Raw genomic sequence first — 26250 nt, 5'->3', positions numbered from 1 at the left:
AAAGACTTAGGAGATTTCAAGGTAGTTGTTTTCCTTTTAATCAAACTTTTAGGGGATTATAAATATCTTCCTATAGACCATGCTCACAAGCCTGGCTACAGTGTATCACCTCTGAAAAAAAATTTTAAAAATTAAAAAATAACACATTTTCTATTGAAATAATGGTAGAAGGGAAAAAAAAGCTAAAAAATTCTGAGAGACATCCTTGCCAACAGAGTACAATGTAATTCATCAGTCATTGATAAAATCTGGAAATGACTCCATTGTTTCCCCCAAATCCCTTTCCCTTCTAAAGAGGAGAGGAGTTAGCTTTCACCCACAAGTGTCAATCCGAAATACTGAGAGTAATTTAGGAAAAGTTATTAAATGGTTTGTTTTAAAATTTCCAGGTACTATAATATGGCATCATTACAAACAACATTACTTTTAGAAGGTAAACCCTCCAAAACAGTCATTTCACAGGAGATGATTCACAATTACAACCACTTGAACTGTGATCAAATCATATCACTTCGACCCATGTTCAGTACTACTCAGTCTATGCCTATTATCTAAAGAGTTTAGTGCTACACAAACGTAGGGAAAAGACACTTAGCCAGTGCATCTCCAGTTTCAAACAGTGTCTAAAAAGTGTTTATAAAAGGTTTTTATCTAACAAAGAAAAACATTATGTCCCTGTTCCTGACACTCCAGCTATAATGGTAATAGAAGGATAACAAGTATACATCTTGAACCTGTAAGCCAAGCTTCATTCTAGAAGAGGTGAGAACAGGGCGTCCTGTACCATATCTGGCAACCATAATTTGAGAACATTTTGGAGACTGTGTACCAGTGATATTATCCTTAATTTGTTAAAATTCATTTTGCATGTAATTATAATCATAATTAGAAAAATGTGAAAGTGTACAAAGATAGTACCTCTCTTCTCATTTTTTCTCATTTCAAAAATTACTGCATCTTATCTAAAATTTGTTTTTGAAAATTGTAAATATTTCAGTTTAGATTTCATGTTCTTCCTTAGAAAAAAATCAAAGAGCTCCATTAAATTCAAACGTGGGCTAATTTTCCCTATATGTTGAGGTGAAAGTAGGTATTTTAGAAGATAATCAATATATGCTAAATAATTAAAAATAATTTTTAATAACTAAAGTTTGCAACATTAAAAAGTGCTAAACCAGCACTGTCCATTGGGAATTTTTGTGATGATGAAAATGTTCTATACCTGCCTCATCCAATAAGATGGCCACTAGAAACACATGGCTATTGCACACTGGAAATGTGCCCAGTGCAATGGAGGAACCACATATTTTATTTCATTTTCACTAATATAAATTTAAGTTTAAATTTAAATTGTCATATGTGACTTGTGGCTTCTGAATTGAGCAGCACAAGTTTAGGCATCAATTCTTAATAAATGTATACACTAATCCATACATAATGTCATACATACCTATAGGGTTATACATACACAAACACACACAAAAATGCATGCAATCTCATAGCTATTTAAAAATCAGTATCAAAACTTTCTCTAACTAAAATATACCACAGGACTTCCCTGGTGGCACAGTGGATAAGAATCCACCCGCCAATGCAGGGCACATGGGTTCCACCCCTGGTCTGGGAAGATCCCACATGCCGCAGAGCAACTAAGCACGCATGCCACAACTACTGAGCCCATGTGCCACAACTACTGAAGCCCATATGCCTAGAGCCTGTGCTCCGCAAAAGAAGCCACCGTAATGAGAAGCCCACGCACCACAATGAAGAGTAGTTCCTGTTCACCACAACTAGAGAAAGCCTGCACTCAGCAACAAAGACCCAACGTAGCCAAAAATAAAAATAAATAAAATAAATAAAATGTACCACAGATTCTTGCTTCATTTCAGTGAATGTGGAAAAACTCAGAAATTTATTAAGATAATTTTGACCAAAAATATCTTCCATATCAAATGCAACTACTTAGCCATTTCTGCAAAACCAGAGATTTTTTTCCTCGAAATTAACTAGAAAAAAAACTTAATCCTCTGCTTCAATTTGCCATTTCACAGCTTGCAACTGCTTATTGTGAGTGCCCCTCATTTTTTTCTCCTTGGAAATTTTGCAAGACTATTATGCCAGTATATGGCTTACATTTTGTCATTCCTTTGAAATTCAAAATGATTTTCACTGTTAAATATATTTATTTACATTAAAGGAAAATGTATACTTAATTGTTTGGAAGAAACAATCACCGGTTTTGGAATGATTCTATCTGGTAAAGACCTTTTTTCAATAGTAACATCTATTTGATCAGATCAGATCCTTGATCTGATACAAATCTAATTTATTTAAGCATTTGTAATCAAGCAGCAATAATGCCAATGGGCTGGTCAAAAAGTATACATTGTTTCAGTTATAAAAGCTAAGTGAGTCCTAGAGTCTACTATACAGGATAGTACCTATAGTTAACAAAACTGTATTGTATACTTAAAAATTTGTTATGAGGGTAGATCTTATGTTAAATGTTCTTGTAATAAAATAAAAGAGAAGGGAGGAAATTTTTAGAGGTGATGGTTAAATTTATGGTATTGTAAGTGTATATGGTGACAGTATACATTAAATATGTACATCTTTTTTGCATGTCAATCATGCTTGAATTAATAAAAAATAAAAATTTTAAAAATCTGAACAATGGGAAGTAAGACAACACACTGTTTTCAAAGCCATGGTAATAAAAGGAGCACTGGCACATCTTCCTCATATACCTGGAAATGATGGGTGACCCAGATTTTCTTGCACAAAAGAAATCTATGTGCATAATTTAAATCACTTTAACTGTGTAACAGACTTCCCCCGGTCACTTCTAAAGATATATTAAGATGTATGTTCTCAATAAGAACAAAACATTCTGACTCTGATACTTCTAAAAATTTTGCCTTTTGTACGTTTTCTGAGGGGAGAACTCCTGTATTATAATCTAAAAAAGTAAAATGTGCACTGAAACTAGTCTTTCACTTCTAATGTTTTTTTCCTTAAAAACTGGTCGTCTATATTTGATATTGCATCCCAGTAAAAAAAAGAAAATGTCTTGGATTTTACTGAAATTGATTTGTTTTACAGAGTATTGGACCCAGACACTGTAGTTAGAGACAGCCCCTTTGGCAAGGTTCTCGTTTCACCTGCAAATATTCTAGTTTATACATAACATTGAGAAAAATGAGAAAACAAACAATTCTTGGACTGATACTGTTACAAAGCCAAGAGGAAAGAGCAACTGTTTTCAAGTAAAAAACCTAAATTTAGGATCTGACCTTACAAGTGAGTAGCTGGGCAAGTCACCTAGAGAGGTGCTTTTCGAGCTGCAGGTCACGACATGAGTAGACTGTGAAATCCATTTATATGTCATGCCAGCTATTAATTTAGCAAATCAAATAGAATGGAATAAAAATTATTAGAGTGTGGCTACATATGGTAAAGATAAATTACCTTTTTTAACGAAACTTCTTCCAGATTTGTGTGTATGTGTTGGGGGTGGGGGAGGGAGAGAGAGAGAGATGTACACTGGTTCATAAAGGGCTCTCATGTTTTTCTCTTAAATTGCGTGGGAGACAGCAAACAGAAAAAAGGTGAAGGCCCCTGAGTTAGAGAAACAATAGATTATTTAATAATCTGAACTCTGGAGCCCTGAAAGCCTTATAAAGAATCCTAATTTTGTCACCTTCACAGATTATTTAACTGTTCTCTACTTTTTATCATATGTAAAAAGGAGATACTCATAGTGTTCATCTCAAAATGTTGCTTTAAGTATTAAATGAGGGACTTCCCTGGTGGCGCAGTGGTTAAGAATCCACCTGCCAATGCAGGGGACATGGGTTCAAGCCCTGGGCCAGGAAGATCCCACATGCTGCGGAGCAACTAAGCCCGTGCGCCACAACTACTGAGCCACAACTACTGAGCCTGAGTGCCACAACTACTGAAGCCCGTGTGCCTAGAGCCAGTGCTCCGCAACAAGAGAAGCTACCACAATGAGAAGCCCGTGTACCACGACAAAGAGTAGCCCCTGTTCAGCGCAACTAGAGAAACCCTGCGCGCAGCAATAAAGACCCAACACAGCCAAAAATAAATAAATTTAAAACAAAAGAATTAAATGAGATTAAATGAGAAAACCCAAGTAAATCCATTATAGCAGTGCCTGGCACTTGACATGTGCTAGTCATTAGTATCACATTTTTATCCTATGATCCCTGAGTTACTTTAGATTTTAGGCTCAATATTGAGCATAAATGTGATTGTTTAAAAATAATGTGATAATTTTTTTTTCTTTGTTTTTAACATAAATTCTTTGGAAAACACTGTGTTTTTAAAAATGTACATATGAACTTTATCTAAAATTCCTAGTTACAGGACTTTGCTAACAGGCACATTTTTCATGAAACAAACAACTTTGGGCAGCAAGCCCTCATTGTCCATTTTTCTAATACAAATTCCTCTGTTATTGAAATGTCACTGACTGTCCGTATTCAGCTCTGCCCTGCTTCTATCATGTCTGCCGCCTTATTCATTAGAAACAAGATGGGCATTTGGGGCATCAGGAGGCAAGAACTTCGTGTCTTGTGATTTTTTAATATTAATACTCAAAATCTTTGGTGGGGACTAGCCTTTTTACTGCCACTGATAAAGGCTATGACCCTATACCCTGAAGCAAACGAAGTGAAATAAGATATATTTATAAAGACTCAGACAGTAGGTACAACAACAGCATTGGCTGTTGGTAAAAGCTTAGACTTCATAAATCATCCAGCCCTTGAAAAATATTAGGTACCATATCATAAACTCGTGAAAGAGGTTCAGCACCCCTAGAATAATGTTTTAAAATTTAAGGATAATTACTCCCAAATCTACACAGTTTTGAATGTAACCTAACTCTGGCCTTTGATTTTTGGTAAGTTGCTAATTATGGCTCTCTTTGTTAGATTTCAATTGAATTAGATTAAACTGTGACCCAGTGATTTTGTGGCTTCTTATATGGTCAATGCAAACAGTTATATTTAATGGTGGTAAAGCTGAGATAAAAATGTTAAATGTAAGAGTCAATTGCAAGGTCATTATTGTTTTCAAAGTAATGAAAACATAGTACTTTATCTACCATAAAATTACAGGCTAATGACTTAGTCCTACAGAGTGGCTCTCAAACCTTGTTCAATGTACCCACACTGATTTAAGAAATGATAAAGTATCATTTCAAAGATTAAATAATGATGAGGAGTGTAAATCACATTTTAAGTGGTGCCACCAAATATGTTTTTAAAGCTCTCAGAAGAATTTTTTGGATAAAAAGATGAGAAAAATTATTTAATCAAAGCAGAAAGTATTTATTTATAATATTAAAAAATGAAATATTTGTGAGTCTTACTTTAAAAATGTAATCCAATAAATATTTTAATATCTTGTGAAAGTTTTAACATTGGTTTCCAAGGCACTGAAACTGAGCAGGACTCTGTGGGGCCCTCCCTGGTACAAATCCTTTCCGTGTCCCCCACTTCTTATTTGTAGGAAACAGGCTTCATTCAGCCTGCTTGACCCTCTCTGAGTTCCAAAAGGCAGATTCAAAGAGTTGCTAATCAGGGAAAGCAGGGGGATGCAGAAACTAGGGAGGAACAATCAAGAAGCAATAGTGCAGCCTTGGGGCAGGGTCCTGGTTCCTTCTCAAGGAATATGCATAACAATACCTTTGAGTTCCTCTGCAGGAACTAAAGCTCCCAACCAGGTGGAGGATGGTAACTTCAGGCTGAACATAAGATTCCTGGAGCGCCACCCCACCTGATCACCAACCAATCAGAAGAAAGCTACATATCCAGCAGCCCACACCCCAAATTTTGCCTTTAAAACTTCTCCCCCAAAACCATCAGGGAGTTCGAGGTTTTTAAACAGGAGTCACCTGTTCTCCTTGCTTGGCCTGCAATAAACGTTTCTCTACTCCAAACTCCGACGTTTCAGTTTGTTTGGCCTCACTGTGCATTGGGCACATGAACCTTGTTCTATAATAGAATCAGATTCCATTTTTGAATGTACCATGAAGAAGAATATAAAAATAGTTTAGATTGCTTAGCCAACTTATTTACTGAATGCTTATTGATCAAATAAAGAGGTAAAAATTTACCTGAGTCAAATTAGTAGGAACAACTAACCTTTGTAAAAGTTTTTCTTAAATTTACCCAATTTGGACCAACCATGTTCAGATTTTAATTACTTTAAGGTTATGTAAACTACCTACTTTACAGCAACACTTCAATTTTTCTTAGAAATGGTTACATATGTCAACACAGTGCTAAAAGTGAGAGAACTCCCGAAAAAATGTGTAGGGGAACAAATGTGCCACCACAAAATGTCTCTTTGGCATGTGTATTATTTGAAGCTGAAAACAATCAAGGCCCAAAAGACTCAGGAAGAAGCTTTGACCTTTCCTCTAACTGCCTAAAAGAATGTAGATCTGTTCCAGAAAGGGAGCCATCACCATAGATAACTATAGTATAATATGAACTAAATGTGGTAGACAGGGAGGTATCTGGTACAGTCTTTTTTTCCATTTCATTTCTTGGGCTAGTCCTACATAATGTTAAAACAGTTTGGAAATATGGATCATGTAACAAATTCAATATCAGCTTATAAACTAAACTACTAAGATCGGTAATATATTTTGTGCTTTTGTGTTTGCTTTTATCTTTTTACTTACTGCTTTGGGGTACTGAAGGCAGTTTTAGCAAAGGAAAATTTTGTAATTTTTCTTCAATTCATAATTCTTAAAAAACATATTTGACTCGATATAGCTGATTATATACCTTTTGAACTTGGCTTCAAAAATAGTACATCCTACTCCATACTATGTAATTGTTTTCAATTATATGCAAACATTTCAAATAAATTAAGATTTTAGACAATATCCTGATAAATTACACTTAGGTTGCCTAACCAATAGTTGCTTGAAGATTCCTCTTTAGCTACATTTTCTAGTCTCCTTTGCAGGTAGGTTGAATCATGCAACTGGGTTTTGGCTTGTGGGATGTTGATGAAAGTAACCAAAGTCCCTCCCTGACCCAGTCAAGATATTTTAATATCCTTTTATACTTTGCTATCCAATATGGTAGCCATTAGCTATGTGTGGCCATTGAGCACTTCAAATGTGGCTATTTCAAATTGAGATATGCTGTAAATGTAAAATACACAACAGATTTTAAAGAGGTAGTACAAAAATATTGTGAAATGTCTCGATAATAAATAATATATTGATTGCATGTTGAAGAGATAATATTTTGGATATATTCGGCTAACTAAAATATATCATTAAAACAATTTTACTTGTTTCTTTTTTTCTTTAAAAATGTGGCTACAAGAAAATTTTAAATTATGTAAGTGGTTTACATTATATTTCTATTGGATAGTGTGGTCAAACTTAGAGTTCTGTATCTTTCTAGTTTCAACCACCATTCACTCTCTCATTCACTAATCATGCAGCAGTATTTATTATGAATCTACTGTGTGCCAGATATTCTTCTAATAATCCCCTACTGATAAGAGAGAGGATGGAGGAAAAGGGGAGTAGAATATGGCACCCCAAAATATGCCTCTTTGGCATAAGGGTTAGTTTGAACTGAAAGCAATCAAGATCCTGAAGACTCAGGAAAAGCTTTTTAGCAACCTCTTTAACAGCCTAAAAGAATTTAGATAGGGAGCCTGTACCAGGAAGACAGCTATTACCAGAGATAACTTTTTCATCTGAGAGATTTATCAGCATGGCATGGCAAAGATTTGTTTATTCAGCATTTCCTCTTCTCACCCTCCTGTGAATTGTCTTCCTCCCCTTTGAAGCTCCAGACTGCTCTCCCATTCCTTAGCTCAGGATGTTATATAAACCCCAGCTGCCTGCCTTTGAGTCTCTTATCTTTGTGGTGTTCAAGAATGTATGTATGAACAAAATTAATTTTTTTACCTATTAATCTCTTTTTATTATAGAAGGGTCTCAGTCAAGAACCTAGATGGGTAAAGGGAAAATTATTTTTCCTCCTGACATGGGCACATGACTCCATGATACAAATAAGGGGGGGGGGTTGGGCTGCCTGATACAGAAACTGAATTATATAAAAAGATTTTTTTGTGCTCAGACTGGATTCTCTGCCAGGATAAGCAGGAGAATTGATTATAATGTGACTTTCTGAATAGTGCTTAAAGAACCACAGATGCTGGGTTCTGTCTATTAGGAAGAATGAGCACACAGAGTTATGAAATGTTAAAAGACTCCTGTGTCTCATTTCTTGGACTTCAAGGGCAATGGCATTTTGGCAATGCTGGTGACTTGCCCAGGGCTTCTGTGACTGTGGTGATCTTTGTGAAATAGGGACTCTCACTGTTAGGAGCAGTTTAAGTGTGACTGTGTGGACTTATTGCTGGAAAATATATGCATTTTTCAGTCTTTTATAAATAATGAAAACTACTTACAAACCATCCTCCATTTCCCATTATTATTCAAGAGGCTTAAACATACAGAGTTCTCAGACCATTTTGTCTTTTGTAGAGAAAGTGTAGAAGGCTCCTCTGCAATTTCCTCCCATTGTATATTACTGTCAGAGACTTTCTTGTATTCAACCAACTCTTTCCTAATTAACATTAATTTTGCATGTATGTAAAACCTAATAAAAATCTGACTCATTCAAAATGGAATTAAACAGAACAAAACCAAAGGGTTCAAATTCTGAATATGAGTAAGACACTACTTAGTTTATTTTCTACGTTGACTAAACAACTCCAATTCTTCTGACTTTTCTCACAGGACTTTTTTTGCCTGATATTTTAATCACTGTTCTCCTTCTTACGTCATCTAAAAGGGTTTCCTCAATATCTCTTCAGTTCTCTTTAAAACCTTTATTCGTCATATATTTTTAAAAACAGGGGTACCAACGTTATATTTTACTACTCATAAAATTTATTGTAAAAAAATTGTGAAAAACAATAGCATTCCTTTTGTTGCACCCCCAAATCTTCCTAATTAATTTTTTAACAAAATAACATTGCCTACTCATTCATCTTTTGGTTCTCTTTGCAAATCACAGAGTTTGCAAATCACCGAGTTGATTCTAGCACCTAGACATGTACATCTTGTTGGAAATCCAGGGCAGTCGGTCGCAAAATATGCCTTAATGGCATATTGATTATTTTGAATTAAAGTTACTTAAGAAATAGCCACTGCAGGAAGAACACTTGACCCTCCTCTCTGTCTCCTAAAAGCAGGAAATATATCTCTCATGAAAGGTGCCTTCCTTATACTGGGAGATGAAAGGGCACGCTTATCACTAGAGACAAAGAGCATGTATATACAAATCTTGTTACTTCTTTACTAATTTACTACCCAAGCCCAAACTTTACTCAAATTCCTTACTAATTAAGCACCCAACCCTAAGTTTCTTTGTCCTGTCAATTCCTTTCAAATTATTATTTCTTCCTCAAAAATTATAAAAGCTGTCTGCTTTGACCACTTGTTAGGTTCCATTGTTATGAGACCTCTATGTGATGAATTAAATTTGTTTCTTTTTCTCCTGTTAATCCGTCTTGTGTCAATTTTATTACTAGTGTCCAGCTACAAGAACTCAAAAGGGGTAGGGGGGGAAATTTCCCCTTCCCAACAATCTCAAATCCATTGTTTTTTTTTTTTCTACTTAGTAGGTAAAAGTGTAGTAAGCAAATTACCAAGTCCAACACAGTTAGACCATAATATCTGTGATTTTTTTCTCAAAAACATATGGGGAAAAAATTTTCATAGACCTCTGCCACCAGAAATCCTGAAATTGAACAAGGTAAGGAAATAGACTTCCTCGTCATCCAAAGACAACAAACAGCAAATGCTGTTATCCAGGAAGAACAAAATCTTTGTGATTTCATATATTTTAGTGGAAGAAAGCTGAGATGTTTTATAAGTTAGTAATATTTATTTTATAACTTTAGACTGCTGATTCGCTAACCTACAACTAAGATGAAATAGAAAATACACTAAAATAAATATTCATATAGTGCAATTGTTTAAGATATTAGACTATTATGCAATGTACTTACTGATATCTAAGTTGTTATTTTTAACCCAAACTAGTGGTTTACTGACTTAGACAACAGGTTTGATCTTCAGGGACATATTGAAATGCCTTATATGTGGGATCTGGATAAATTCTCAATGTCTACTACCATAATACACTACTTACACAGATCATTTAGAATATTATTAGAAGCAATCTTTATTGAACTGCTTCTTTCAGAATATATGTGCATAGTATATAGTGAGGCATACCTAAATGTCAAGGGAATATTGCTGACATTCCAAAATTGTATTTAATTCTTCAAGTCAGTTATGATAATAAAATCAGTAATACAAAACATTCTGCTTTGCCTTCATTCTTAAAAGGTAGAAACTAAATCAATTTTACTTGAAAACTGACATATTTAAAATCAAACATTTCCATCATTTGTGGTGACAAACAATGCTCCAGATTCCTGAAGAGACCATTACAGAACACCTAAGCTGACATTATTTTTACTAAATATACATATATTTCTCCTTCAATATCAGAAAAAATATATCAGTATCAATGTGTACACATATTTTTCAAAAATTTGTCAGAAGTCTGCCTATAAAACAAGACGAAAATAACTTTTAGAAAGGTATAAATCTATAAGCATTGATACTGAGCAGGACCCTGTGGGGCTCCTGGGCACAAAAGCCTTTGTGTGTCCTGCATTTCTTGATTACAGGAAATAGGCTTCATTCAGCCTCCATGACCCTCCTTGAGTTCCAACAAACAGATGCTAATTAGGGAAGGGAAGGAAGCAGAAACAAGGGAGGAGCAATCAAAAGAAACCGTAGTGCAGCCTTGGGGCAGGGTCCTGGTTCCCTGTCAAGGGATATGCATAACAAAATCTGTGAGCTGTTTTGCAGATACTGAGACCCCCACCAGGTGGAAGAAGTTAACAGTATGCTGCCCACAAGCACATAGACCTGAGACCAGTTGGAACCAGAAGGTTGATGATGCTGACTCCCACTTCCCTCCCTACCAACCCATCAGAACATCCACGAACTGAGCACACCCTCTTTGAACCATTGCTATAAAACTCCTTGCTACCCCCTCCAGGTTGAGACACACACTTCTGAGGCATTAGCCCACTATGGCCCCCTTTGCTTGACAAAGCAATAAAGCTATTCTTTTCTACTTCACCCAAAACTCTGTCTCCAAGAGTTAATTCCGTGCCAGGGTACAGAAGCCGGATTCAGCTTCAGCATGAAGAGAAGAGAAGAGAGAGGATCCAACTCAAGATGTTAGCAAATTTGGGGAAGTACTTCCTTGCTTCAGAGCAAAAACAGAGATCTCCAGTTCACCCACTATTTTATCTGCCAAGGATCAGGTATCAAATGTTCCTGCAATGAGCTGTGGTTCCTTTTAATGTGGAATAATATTTAGCCGTGAACATCTGAGTGCTAGTGTGGTGTTGTGATTTATAATAAATGTGTATGTGGTCTGCTTTCCTGTTTCTAACACAGAGCTTCTAAAAAAAACCCTTGGAATTTCCTAAGTGATAAGAACAATAAAGGTATCTTTTGCTATGCTTAATGAGGTGATAACTGGAAACTCCCTGGGAACCTCTGGTTGGAGGCTAGTTGCCAGGGGAACCAACCATGAACAGTGAGTAGAGAAACGGAGTTTTCAATCTCATGCCCCTTCCTCCTCCTCCAGAGAAGGGAAAGGGACTGGAGACTGAGTTTAATCCTAGATGGCTCAGCCATGCCAATGTAATGAAGCTTCTGTAAAAACCCAGAAGAGCTGAGTCTGGAGAGCTTCTAGGTTGGTGAACACGTGGTGATTTGGGGAGGATGGTGGGCTCTGAGAAGGCATGGAAGCTCTGGGCCCATTCCCCATAATGTGCCCTATGCATCTCTTTTATCTGGCTGTTCCTGAGTTATATTCTTTTATAATACATTGGTAATCTAGTGAGTATACGAGTTTCCTGAGTTCTGTGAACTGCTCTAGCAAATTAATCCAACCCAAGGAGGGAGTCATAGGAACCTGTGATTGACAGCCAGTCACACAGAAGTACAAGTAATAACCTGGCGCTTTCAATCAGCATCCTGATTTGGTGGGGGTCACTGGAATGTCCAATTTACAGCTCCTTGGTCAGAAGCACAGATACTAATCTGGGCTTGCGATTGGCTTCTGAAGTCAAGGGGGTGGGGTGGGGTGGGGTGGAGCATTCTTGTAGGACTGAACCCTTAACCTGTGGGATCTGACGCTATCTTTGGGTAGATAGTGTCAGACTTGAGTTGACGTATAGAACACCCAGGGGATGTCAAAGGATTGCTTGTTGGTGTGAGGAGCTACCCACTCCTCCAACACATACAGACCTACATTGGAAGTGGGTGTTAGAATCATTTTAGCTAGGTGTACCCACTGCTACCAGGTCTTCTCAGTTGACAGGAAATATGTTTTTAGAAAATATACTTTAATAAATGTTTACATTTCATTGAAATTTTTAATTCAAATTTAATATTACAGTTCCCCCACCCCAGCTTTAAATTATAAATTTCTATGTTTTCTTTTATCTCCTATCCCTTCACTGGTATTTATTTTCAGGTGTTTTTTTTTTTTTCCTGGTTAATTTTGCTTATTTTTCTATATAAACTTTAGGATCAACTTATCTAAGTTCAGAAGAAACTGTTCCTTATATTAGAATGTCATTTAATTTATTCATTAACTTAAAAACAACAGATACTTTCATGATGTTAAGTCATGCTTTTAGGAACAAAGTAGGTCTTTCCCTTTGATTTTCTTTTCTGTCTTCCAAGAGAATTTTAAATATAGATTTTGAAAATTTCTCGTTAAATTTGTTTCTTGTTTCTAGTGTTGTATACGGGTATGTCTGATGCATAAAGTCTTCTAGATTGTTACCATGAAGACTACTGATTCTGTATTTTATATTCTGCTAACTTACTAAGTTATTTTACTGTTTGTATTGGTGTTTGGGCTTGTTAATGTTATTGTTTCTTTGTGGCTTTTTGGGTAAACAGTCATATCTGCAAATTGGGATACGCTACCTCTTCTTTCAACTGTTTTGCCTTGAACTGGTTTATTTCATCTGGTTGTGGTGACTAAAACTCCCCAAACAATATTAAGTAGTAGTGAAGATAGCTGAACATTCCTATAACTTTGGTCAGAATGCATCGAATGTGTTCTAATTAATATGCTAACTATGGGACTAGACTGTATATACATAGTATAACATGTTAGCAAGAGTATCCAAAGATTCCTTTTTATACCAAGTATTTTTATCAGGAAAGGGTATTTTACTGTATCAAATATCAGTATCTCACACTTAAAGGTAAACAAAAAGTTAAGATCACTAGATAATTTGAAGAATGACTTTGAAAGTAAAAGAGTTCCTCAACATAAAACAAATAATAAACAAGAAAGCAGGACCATAGACAATATGAACAATACAAGAAACAGAAGAGAATTGTGGGTGAATTATATTGAAAATCTAGAGAAAGTAAGAGAGAAGTGACTCCACTTTCTGAAACAAGAGCATGAAGATATTGAAAAATGAGCAGAAAAGGAAGAATAGAATAAAAAATATTTAATGACATAATATCTAAAAAAAAAATTATCCCCCTTGAGCCCTTCCTCAGGAAGCTACCAGAGGTTATACTCTACTAAAAACCAGAGAGTAAACCAAGAAAGATGATGAGCAGGATCTATGGCACTAGATGTCAAACACAGAATACTAGAGAAGGTCTTTGGAGAGTAGCTGCATATCAGGGTCAAGAACAAGCATTCTAGAAGGTGTTATGTATAACAATGGCTTGATTTCTCAACTTTAACTCCTTAGGCCTCTGACAATGATAGCCACACCTTCTTCTGATGCTCCCTGATCTTCTTTGTCTCTTTGTCTGTGACTTACACTGTAAATATTTTTGTTTCCTGGGACTTCATTCATGGCCACATGCTTTACCTGAGGTGCCTCATCTGTTTCTCTAGTCACCAACCCTAACAAATTTAAACTGTGTTTTCAAACCTCATTTTTTTTCACACATCTCTTGTTAAATTTGTTCAATTCCCATACCCCATTAAGCAAAACATTATGTAACCAAAATCCATCAGCTCTCATACCCCACTCAGTAAAATAAAAGCCTCTCAGGCAAACGCCAGCCTGAAGCATTCTTCTCAAAGGAATTCAGTTCTTCTTGCCATCCCAAGAATATAAATGATAACAGCTACCAGTAATTGAAAGTTTACCATATGCCAGGTGTAATTCCATGTGCTTTGCATGCAGAACATCTTTTAATCTTTTACATAAGTATTTGATGGGGAAGTTGAGGCTTAGAAGGTTTAATAATTTACTCAAGTTTACACACATTAAGTGGTGAACTGGGAATTAAAACTCAAGCTTCTGAATCTAGTACTTGTCCTCATACTGCTTTCCTGGATGCTCATAACTACATTAAACCAAATATTTCAATATCTAAATCCAAAGTGATCAACAACCCTCCAAAGTGGCTCTCTTCTCCTTTTTCTCTCAGTCCCTCTTCCCCTTTTTCTCTCAGTCCCTCTTCCAATTTGTGGTATCCATATCTGCCTAGTGTCTTGAAAAAAATAGATTCATTTCTCATTCCCCTTTTCCAGTCATTAACCAAACCTTGTTGCTTCCACCTATCCAACCAGGCCATCCCCATTTATATCATCCAGGCCTCATATTGGGATTTTGCCATGGCTTGGTGGAAAGGTTCAGGAAGCACTTGGAAATGTGGATCTTAAAATCAATGTTACAAATGCGTCTTTAGAAGTACGCATACTCAAAACTCATTTTCTCAGTGCTTCCAAAGTGTCAAGCCCAGTTTTAGGTCCTGGGTAGAGGTAATATTTGAGGACATGAAAGAAGATGAAAGACAACGTGTTGAGAGAAGATAGGACTGAGATAATGGCTGGTATGACTAACTTTGTTTTCAAATCCTTTCTCCCTTTCTTCCTTCCTTATTGCCATTCGTTCCATCCAGTCCACAAATACGTACTGAGTGTCACTGTACACAAGGGAGTATGCTCTAGACTGAGTATATAGCGATGACTGAGTCAAGGTTCCGACCCTCAAGGAGTTCAAAGATATGAAATATATGTAAACGATAATTATAATGCAGTCAATAATGGTTCTTCATAATAAATGCTATGAAGAAAGAAACCAGAGTTAAAACAAGGCATTCTCCACTGATACATGGCCATCCACTCTAGATCACAGGAGAGGCAAAGATCAAGTTAACTCCCATGCAATTGTACTGGATTAAATACACATTCATAGACACAATGATAGTGGTACTTTGTATCTTTTCTCATTTCTTTTGAAAATTGAGATAGCTTCCTTCCCCCCCTTCTCTTCTCTTTCCTTTCCTTTCCCCTTCCTTCCTTCCTTCCTTCCATCCTTCCTTCTTTCCTTCCAACCTTGAGGTAAATTTCAGGAGCTGAAAATAAATACTCCTTCCATGAAAACATACCAAAACTAAAGTTCTTCTTCATGACATCTCATGTAAAAATTACCTGTACTTTCCCACCAACCCTTTCTCCTTCAATAGTCTTTTCTATCCCAGTATCCTATCCTTCCTTATGTTCAGTCTAAAACTGTTTTTCTCCACTCTCTCAATCTCCATATCTAGTCCATCAGCAAATCCTATTATCTTTACTTTTCAAAACTATGGCCATTTCTTCCCAGGTCCATGGCTACCAACTAAGTCGTAGCTACACACACACACCCACCTGGATTATTACACTAGCCTCTAGTTCACCTCTCACTTCTACCTGTACATCCTACAGTATAAGTTACATTGCTTCTAGCCACTGCTTAAAATTCTCAGCCTTCTTATCTACCATAATGTAGACGCCAATGCCTCTACAAGGGTCAGTTAGGTCCTACCTGATCTGACCCCCTAATACCACTTCAGCTCTGGCTCACAGTCACTCTGCTCCAGCCATCCTGCTGTCCCTTGAACATACACACACATTCCCTGCCTCCTCGGGACTTTTATACATGTTCTTCCTTCTGCCTAGAACTTTCTCCTCTATGACATCTGAACGATTCATTCTCTTCCTTCCTTCAGGTTTTTCACATGTCTCTTCAGAGAGGTCTTCCCAGGATCCACTATAGAAAATAGCAACCCATCCCATTCTTATTCTTTCCTCATTCTGCTTTATTTTTCCTTTTAGTACCAATCACTATCCAAAATTCTATATTCCAGGTGCAGAGAGAGAAAACAAGTTGACAAATAAATACAGAGAATGTCAAATAGTTTGCTAAATGTTTCCTTGTTTAGTATAGCTCATCTGGTTCACAGGGCCCTACGATTAAAGGGACTTTTTCTCTTTAATGCTATGTTCAAAAACCTAGAATACCTGACATGTCATAGGTGCTCAACAAATAATAAGTTAATGCATGCAGACTTTATGTGTATTTCTATAAAAAATATGTTTTCTTAAATATAAATAATTACTTATGAAGGATACGAGCTTAATGCATAGGCATAATATTCAAAATATTTATTCTCTGACTGATGTAATAGTTGCAGGTAATTTTAATAACAGGACCAGTTCTTACAAAAAGCACCATCCATTGACCATATATTTTGAAAAGATTGGTTTTCTAGGTGCCAGGTGAGCTAAATCAAAGAAGAAAATATTTAGCAAATTCATCCACAACTATCATTTGTTCTCATTAAATGACAGTTAATATTAAACCATGGGGTGGTTTCATTTACATTTCTAATTAAGTGGTCTGCTCGTCTCCATTCATCAGCTGGCCACAATTCTGGACAAGGCTGAAAGTGATTGCTTAGTTATTTATCTATCACCTACTGTCTACTTTTACTATTACTTCTCTTTGTACATAGAATTGGGATAGTCAAATTAGGACTTAAATTAGAATAAGATTAGGCAAAGGACGTTTTAAAACCATACTCTGCTTTTTATTGTGCATGAACTTTACAAATCTGCCCCTAGCTGCATTATATGAGAGATTTCTACAGCAGAACTTATACCAATAGATTACTTTTAGATTTGGTCTTAACTCTTTGTGTTCTGGCTACCATGATCATAACTGGATAGAGAATTCTAAGAGGCCAAAGGAACCTAGGCAAGGTCCAGAACATAACCCCTTAATGGAGCACAGAGAAAGAGCCTTAGAATACCACTAAAATAAAATTCTTCTGCAGAAGCAAAGTAATGAACAAAAGAGAGATAGAAGGACACTGTATATATCCATTGGAAACTTGCTATTAGTAAGAAAAACATATTGTTGCCCATGAAATAATTTCAGTGAATGAAAACGAGGAGATACAGTTGACAGTATGTCTGGATGGGCTATTTTTTTCCAGAATATTGAGCTCAATTATATTAATTGCTTTCCATATCACCTATCGGCTTATAGAATATAGTTTTAAAAAAATGTTCTCTGTGTCCATCTACCTATCTCACATATCTATGCCAATCAGATATATATATTTTGAGACTTGTAACATAAGAAGACTATTATAAGACTAAATATATGTAATATACATATATATAAGATATATATAAAATATCTGATTGGTAGGTTTTGAGTTTTTTAACCAAAGCCCAATTCTATTATTAAATAAAGATCCCTCAAGATAGACCCCAATTTAAATCAAGTATAGTGATTCTCAACTGGAGAAAGAGAAAAATTATTCCTCCTTGAGGATTCATCAAAATCCTATATGAGGTTTCCTTAAACATTCCCTACTACAGACCCAATTAAATTACTGATATTCTATAGCAGTTGTTCCCAGAGTGTGGTCTCTGTACCAGTAGCATCAGCATGTCTCTTTAATCCAGTGTAGGATCAAAACCATCCTATAACTCATTGGGAGATGGTTTAAATCTTTCAATTGATCTAGTAGTAAATATTTTCCCCCACAAATTGCTTTTTCTCTAACACAAACATCAAACAAGTTTTATGGTAAAATTATTGTTGGTCATGATTTCAAAAGTGTACTTTCCTTAAATGCTTCTTTGAATGAACCTGTGTGAACGAGCAACATTCTTATAAGGTGAATTATATTCATGGCGCAGTAACCACTAAACATTTTTTAGGATTACAAAATAGTTATAAATTACAACAAGATAATATTTACCTTGAATTAATTTTACCTAGCAATGGCTTTGTGTTTATGTGGAGATAAATATTGTTTGCTTATTTTTATAGAATAGATGTGATAAATCACATTCTAGTAAAATCCGGGGAATCGAAGGTTAATATAAGAATTATTTTGAAAAAGAGATAGGGCCTATTTTAAAATGGTCCTGGGAAAGTGAAAAAGCAGTTAGACTCACTACAAAGATACATTAAGCTTCAAATGACAAAACGATAAGGCTATATTTAATCACATTTTCCCCTTTAACTATCCTTTATGCAGCTTTACAAAATAACAAGAAACTTACTTTGCTGTCTCCCTATACTTTACAAATACTATACAAAAGTGTGTGTGCATATATGCCTCACTGATCAACCTGTTACCTCATCATATTCATTTTTATTGTTGTAGTATGTGTTTCTCTTAGTCCAATTTTCCACACAGACAGATGATACTTTTTCATTGCCTTTTCTCTCTTTTTAAAGCCACCCTCAACATACTCTTTTTCATTCAGAACTTTCCACTTTTCTTAAATTTTGCATATATTTAATTATCTGTACTACTGGTCAAAATGTAGTTATTATACAATATTTATTTAGTGCACTAGTAATGATCAATAGGGTTACAAAGAAAACATACGTTCCTGCCTTCAATGGGTTCCCATCTTCTCAGTCTGGACTGTCTTGTTCTTTGATGCTCTTTCCTTCAGAGTCTCTCAGTCAGCAGAGCTTTCCTCATAAAGGTTTCTGGATTCACTCTAACTCAGAGTATTGCTTTCTCTGACTACCCACAGACTGCTTGGTGCTACTCCATTTAGCAGTTGTCCAACATTTCCCAAATGTGTGCATTCCATGAGATCAGAAGATTCAACTTAAACTAATTTGGTGCCTCCTACAGGCCTAGACTTCTGCTCAATTCCATGTAGTGATGAAATAAATATATGTTAAAAGACATATCTCACAGTTATGTTTATTTTGGTATCATCAAGTGGCTTAAACTGAATCTATTAGCTTTCTCTTCTCATCTTCAAAAGCATCTAGATAAAACTTAGTCTTGTATCTGAAGTCTTGACAAGAAAAATATCAGGTAACATGGAAAAATATATTTTTCAGGTCTCTAAATGAAACATCAACACATACATACACATATAAGGTTTATCTCTAAATATTTTCCCTCTGTCTTTATAAATATTTATTTACATTCCTGATACCTGGGTTATGCCCAGATATGAAACTTTAATATTTGAAAGAACGGTAACTCTCCTGATCCAATTGCAATAGGTTTAGGGAGAACACTTAAAAATAAGTGAAATAAGTGGGAGTTGAAAGGGGGGGGCAGGAAATAGTTGGGGAAAAAACAGTAAATGTACTCACGCATGTGATTATTCCACAGCTTGTAATAAAATACGGGTGCCCATTAGGGTAGGGAAAAATTGCTCTAACACAGTGTCCACAATGTATTCATAGAAGACAGAGTATCAAACTACAATTTGAATATTAGCACATAAATTGTGGTAAACAACACTTAGAAATGTCAATGTATAGAGGGTGATGATCTACTTAGATTTGTGGGAATGAGAATTCACAAGTGTTTATCATGTTTATACACCTTATTAAGATAACTCATTGGTTTAATTCAAAGATTCAGAGTATTATGTTACATTCTATAAAAAATATCTTTACAATTCTGATTTGTTGGTAGATTTGTTTGAAAGCTTTTATCTATTGTCTGCTACAAAGTTCTGAAATTAAGAAAATTTTAATGAGGCCACTAGATACAGCAATTAAGCCACATACATCCATCTGATAAATCTTCTGAGAATTATGAATTCCTATCCTAAACATTTCTGAGTTTATTTTTCATTTATTCTACTTCATTTGTGTTGTTGTAATTTCTTCTTTTTTTATTTAAAAAAAAGACTTAGTTAAAAAAAAGCTGAGATTTTAAAAACATATGTTTCATTCCTATGTTTATTGTTTAAAGTTCTGTAATAGCAATTTATTAATTAATTCAGTAAGTAAATATAAATGAAATTTGATTAGCTAAAATTCAGTAACTTTACTTCTTACCAATATACTATAAGGGTACCTGGCAAAATTCTACTGTCAAATACCACAAAGAATGGATGATACTCTAAAACCTTTTGTACGAGTAAAGGGAACACTTTCTAGATTGCATCTCCCAGTGGATTGTTTTGGATCCATTACCAAGATTTTTACGCAGTGAGACAGACTCATGGAAAGAGTAACTTATGTATGTATTAAGAGTATAAGACATTGTGTTAGAAATTTTCACATATAGTGTCTCTTTTAAACAGCACAATAACTTGCAAAATAACCATTATCACCATTTTGCCTCTCTTAAAGCTTTGCATACACGGTCCATATTTTATTAGCTTTATACTCCCATTATCTGGATTTGATTTATTATACATATACACACACACACACACACACACACGACAGAAGGATGAGGAAACTGACTTATAAAGCATTTGATTGATTTACCCAAATTCAGAATTATTAAATATAAATCAAGTCTTTCTAACCTTGAAATTCACATAAACCTCCTCAATACTGCAGTCTTAATGTTAGTTTTCAAGGTAAGAATATTTCACTCTGTTCATATAAAAATTATCTAGAATTGTGTTATTGATCATGAGTTAGTTGCATTTGCAAAATAAATAGATATTAAGAGTATGGATTGATGCCTACAGAAAAACAGAATAAACATCATTTTAAATCACTTGACACTAAGTGGTAGAGGCCAAATAGCCTATCAGTTTTTCTTGAGCTTTGTAAAGATCAAGAAGGACCAAGAGAATAACCATTTTCAGAACAATAAAAATTCCTCATATGTTCTTCTAGTGTATGACATATACTAGCTACTTGATGGAAGATTGCTGTTAAAATCCTCTGATGACTGATGTTAAAGAAACTCGCATTATCAAGAAGAACCAAAGACACATTTTATCAAATTAAATAATTTCTCTTTACCATGTATTCGGTTGCTTCTTCCTTAATTAAAAGTCAACATAATACTCCCAGATTTGCACAGCTAAAATAAAAAGACTATGAGAAAAAACAATATGGACATTTAAATTTCACAGATACATAGTTCATGTTGAAAATTCAGCATCACATCTTAACAGAGGAGCAATAAAATATCCTTACCTTAGAAAATTGTGCATTTATCCATTTTGTGAATGTTTTCTTTTGAACATCTTCTCTTTCATCTACAATGTAAAAAAAAAGATAAAGAGCTAAGAAGCAACTCTGGATATCACTCATATTTCACAACCAAAATAACTTTCAGTTATTATGCATTAGTGTTATTTTATATTTAGTAGTAAATTCACTGATAATGAAATCAAACATGAGTGATGTTGCAATGGAGCATCCAAACTAAATACATTACTAATAAGAAAAAAAATCAAACTGAAACTGTACACTTTAAATATATGCAGTTTATTTTATGTCAATTATATCTTAATAAAAGTTCTTAAAAAAATGAAATCTGAAAAATAATTGATATGGTCAAGTCCATACTCATTCAAATACTGTATAAAGACATTACAAAAAAAGTGGTCTCATATGAGCAATGAGACTGTTTATTCCCCTATAATGAGTAGATACTCCAGTATAATCAAAAGAAATTATTGTCTGTTATTTCTGCTGAAAAACTATTCCAGAGATTTTCCTCTTATCCCCCTCTCCAATCCATGAAGAAATTATTTTTCCCTCCTTTGTATTACCTACATACTGTAACACAGGCTGCTAACATAGCCTCTTCCTATTGTAGGAGAGATTTCCTGATGATCAGGAGCATGGCTTAGTTATCTCTGTATCCCAGAACCTAGCATATTGTCTGCGCAAATTAAGAGCTCAGAAAATATTTGATAAATATGTGAATGCTTTAGAGGAGGCGGATCTTAGAACTACAAAATTTCTAGCACTTCTTTTCATCTAAAAGTCAGGAAATTTCAAATCAAAATGCAAATGATACTCTTCATGGATTACGTATAAATACTCAAGGCAAAAATCCCCAAGGACTTCTTACGCCAAGAGATTAGGGTGGAAAATTATTAAGAAAGAGATTCACAGAATTCATGCTTCTAAAAATTATCTCTTTTTTCCAAAGCTGGAAGTCAATATTGGGCCAAATGGACAGGAAAATCATCAATCTTGATTTATTAAAATGCATTTTTGATGCTGAAGCCTATCTTTAAATTACTGTAAATGCAATCACATTAGTCAATGTTGAATAAACGAGTGCATGTGAGAGAGATTTAAAATGGAGAGATTTCATATCTTATTTACATGGGTCAAAAGAACCCTTATTGAACTGCCCTCATAGAATAACCTCATTTGCTCTCATGTTATTTTTCAGTAGTAAATCTCCATTGCTTCTGAAAACAGATGATATACAGTAAACAATCGCTTTTCTGTGACAAATATATCTATGCATTAAGAATGTCTGTTTATCTTTAAAGCACATTATTAATCCAGAAGTAGATACTCTTAAGCAATATGAGATAACAGTATAAAAATAATAAACCTAAAACTGTTTTCTTAGATGAGAAAATATTATTTAGCATCACAAAATATTTCCTCCTTATTTGTGTCATCCCATAAGCAACTATGTATAGTATGGTCAAATATCAACATTACCCATACAATATAGGATGCATAATAGCTATAACATGGAAGTCTTTCCTTTGTTGACAAGTGTGGATAAAAAAATAGATAGTAATAGTTTTCAAACCTAATCTAGCCTCTTTTGAATATTACTTCCATAAATTCAATACTACTTTTCTTATAATAATAATAAAAAATAAATAGAATTTCAGATGTTCAAGATTTAACCATTTTCACTGACTTGCTCCATAGGAAGACTGGTCTATACATCTATTAAATGGCATACACATATATTCCTAAAAGTTAATAACCTTATTTGCAATTCCACTTACTTTTTCCTACATGCACATACATATCCTATCTGTCAGACGTGGGGGAGTAAACAAGTCACTTGAAAGCATTCGTTCAGAGGCTTTTAAAACACCCAACCATCTTCACCAAAAGCTGAATAGGAGGACATTTTGAAGAGATTTGTTCCAGATGCTCTTAAATGAAAAGTGGGTAGTAAAGCAATATTTTTATTGTTTTTGATTATATGTACGAAGAACGATTTTTAGATAGGCCTTGAAGGCAGAAGGGAAACCTTGACATTAGGTGCAAAATATATATATCTGCTGTGTAAATAGCGCTAAATGTGAGCTTCATCATATAAACATTTTCACTAAATATCCTCTCGTACCGCTTTTGCTTTTAATGCAAGAAAAATATGTCTTTAACGAATTACCTGTTAATGTTTTATTTAGGTATACTAACATTTATTTTCTTTAACATCACAAATATTGTAAAAATAAAAAATTAATATTATTAAGATGTAACATTTATTATTACCTTATTGTTCACAAAGCTGTTTTACATATACCATCTCAATCAACCCATATGTAATTTACCATTTGATACATTAAAAAAATATAGGCTCAGAAGGAATAAAGTTGGTAAGTGACAGAGATGAACTTGCTGTAGATTATTTGAATCAAAGCCCATGGCTTTTCAAAGTGACCAGTTTACTTTATAACTACAGGGATAATATGGAATGCTAGAAGGTGATTAGAGTCACAAAAGCTGAACATGTTAACACAAATACAAAATAACCATGAATTTAGAGCCTCTATTTTGAACAACCCAGGGGGTTCCATGTACACTGTAATCTATGCGAATGACATCCTGGAATTTTATAATACACAACCTGCATGTCTGCAAGGATTTATCCAGAAGTGAAAATTGAATCTTCTTTATGATGCTGGATGCTTTATTAGTTAATATTTTATGTAATAATGCTCTTATATTTGCTAACTAATATTTGGTGTTTCGATTTTTGTCATATATTAATGTGATGAAAATATTTTAACATACAAAAATCACCAAAAGTTCTGTGTCTGTACAATTCCCCCAAAACATGTATTTTACTTAGCCACAACAATATTCTGCCCTTTTTTCACTTATTTTATGCCAAACATCACGTGGGCTGCCCTTTCCTTTTGTTGCTATTAGAGATTCCATTACAATGAACATCTTTACACATTCGTTTTCAGCTTCTGCTGTATAATAGTGTTAGAAGAAATTACTAGGTCAACATTACGGAAAGTTTCATGGCTTTTATTAAATATTGTCATATTGCTTTCCCAATGGTCATACCAATTTTTAGTGGTACCAGAAAGAATGAGGTTATGCTGTTGATAGGAGGTTTTTTGCTTGTATTTTTAGACAAATGCTGTTTTATTAGATATAAGGAGATAGTTTGAATCCATCTGATCACTAATGAAGTAGAACACAATTTATACATTTATTTATTCTCTGTGCTTCTACTTTTGTCAAAATACTTGTTTATACCCTCTGCTCATGTAACTATTGAGCACTTGATAAAATTAATTGGAATGAGGTCATAAATTAGCAGTTTTCAAACATTTTAAGTCATGGATTCCATTTGATCATCTGATGAAAATAATGATTCTTTTCTACAGAAAAAAATGCCGGTACAGACATATTTACATAGAGTTTCATGGGGTTCACTAACCTCCCTGTAAAAGATTCCTATTACCATAAAATCCAAGTTAAGAATCACTAGTGTAAATTAAGCTACTTACTCTTAGTCAATGGATGAATATATGCTCCCTAGCGGTCCTGTTTTTTTTTCAATTTTTGTTTCATTTTTACTATGCTAAAATTTTATACTTTTATATATTTGAATGTATTTCCACTGTAATTTCTCATATTACTTAAAATTTGATCATTTCAAGCATGATCAGCTATATATCCATAGTTAATCTAAAGTTGATACACATAAACCTATATACATAAATTGTTATAGAGCTTATAGGGACTATTTCAGTACTTTAATAAAATATATGTTGTTGTAGACAGCCTATTGTAAGAGATACTAATGTGAAATCATCAACAAAGAGAATGAGAAAAGAATGAAGTGAATCTGTTTTATCAGGAAGTGATTATCTCTATACTCCTGTTTAATCATTTCAAGAAGCACATATTCTATTTCATTTCCTCTGGGGTTTGTTTATGACTGATTTTCTTTTACTAAAAAAATATGCCTGGGTATAACAATGTGAGAGACAAGGAAGAAAAATCTCTCTTAGAAAAATTTACTTGAAGACTGTTCCCTGGAGATATCAAAGAGCGAAGAACTACTGCTTCATAAATTGCAAAAAGTGACCAACATTTTAGTTGATTCTCTCTGTGGGGAAAGCCCATATAAAATTAGCTTTCTGCCATACATAAAACTATATTTCATGTCAGAATCAATTAACCCTTTCTAATAAAGTCATTTTTTATTTAATAAATCTGGTCCTTCATATTTTAGTGCAAAGATCCTTTTGCCCTGTTATTAACTTTTATATTCCTGAGACCCTCAATCCTCTGTAAATGTGGGATAATTAAATTGCAATATTAATGATTCACTAGAGCAAGTTACTGCACAAAAATGATACTTGGCAAACTGAGAGAACGTGAAATCAGGGCAACAGGCCCCTCAAGTTCCATTGCAGGACTTATTAGAATGGTGGCCTTTATCTGTGAAATGAGGACACTAATTGCCTTTTAACTCATGGAGCTGTTAAGATGTAATCAAATCATTTATTTATGTAATAATTTATAGAAAAAATATATGCAGAATGCTTAGTATATGCTGTTCATCGTACTAATTACAGAAGGTAAACAAGATTCATCTTTACCAAAGTTCACAGTATAGTAGCAAATAGATATATCATGGGTAAATATTAAACATTTTATATAATTAAGGATTCATATATTTAAAGGGTACTATAGGAGCACAAAGAAAGGGATATGTAGCCACACGGATGTTAGCGAAGACATTTTCTGGAAAGTGATGGCTAGGTTTAATCTAAAAAGATGAGTGACAATAAGGAAAGAAAAAAGATGCAAAGGGAAAGATGAATCTTTCTGAGG

General features: G+C 34.5%; 1 protein-coding gene across 5 annotated transcripts in view; it reads right to left on the bottom strand.

The window, feature by feature from the left end:
• Positions 1-26250, bottom strand: part of DMD (dystrophin) — a 1940210-nt gene that overhangs the window by 1754031 nt on the left and 159929 nt on the right. For all 5 annotated transcript variants that reach the window (XM_057717394.1, XM_057717395.1, XM_057717398.1 and 2 more), the window contains exon 2: positions 21370-21431. In XM_057717394.1, the coding sequence (XP_057573377.1) occupies positions 21370-21431 (62 nt within the window). The remainder of the gene's footprint in view (positions 1-21369; positions 21432-26250) is intronic.

This window comes from Hippopotamus amphibius, chromosome X (genome assembly GCF_030028045.1).
Source record: "Hippopotamus amphibius kiboko isolate mHipAmp2 chromosome X, mHipAmp2.hap2, whole genome shotgun sequence".
In the NCBI taxonomy this organism is placed as follows: domain Eukaryota; kingdom Metazoa; phylum Chordata; class Mammalia; order Artiodactyla; family Hippopotamidae; genus Hippopotamus; species Hippopotamus amphibius.
The sequence above is the reverse complement of the archived record's forward strand: the minus strand, read 5'-3'. Positions and strand labels throughout refer to the sequence as shown.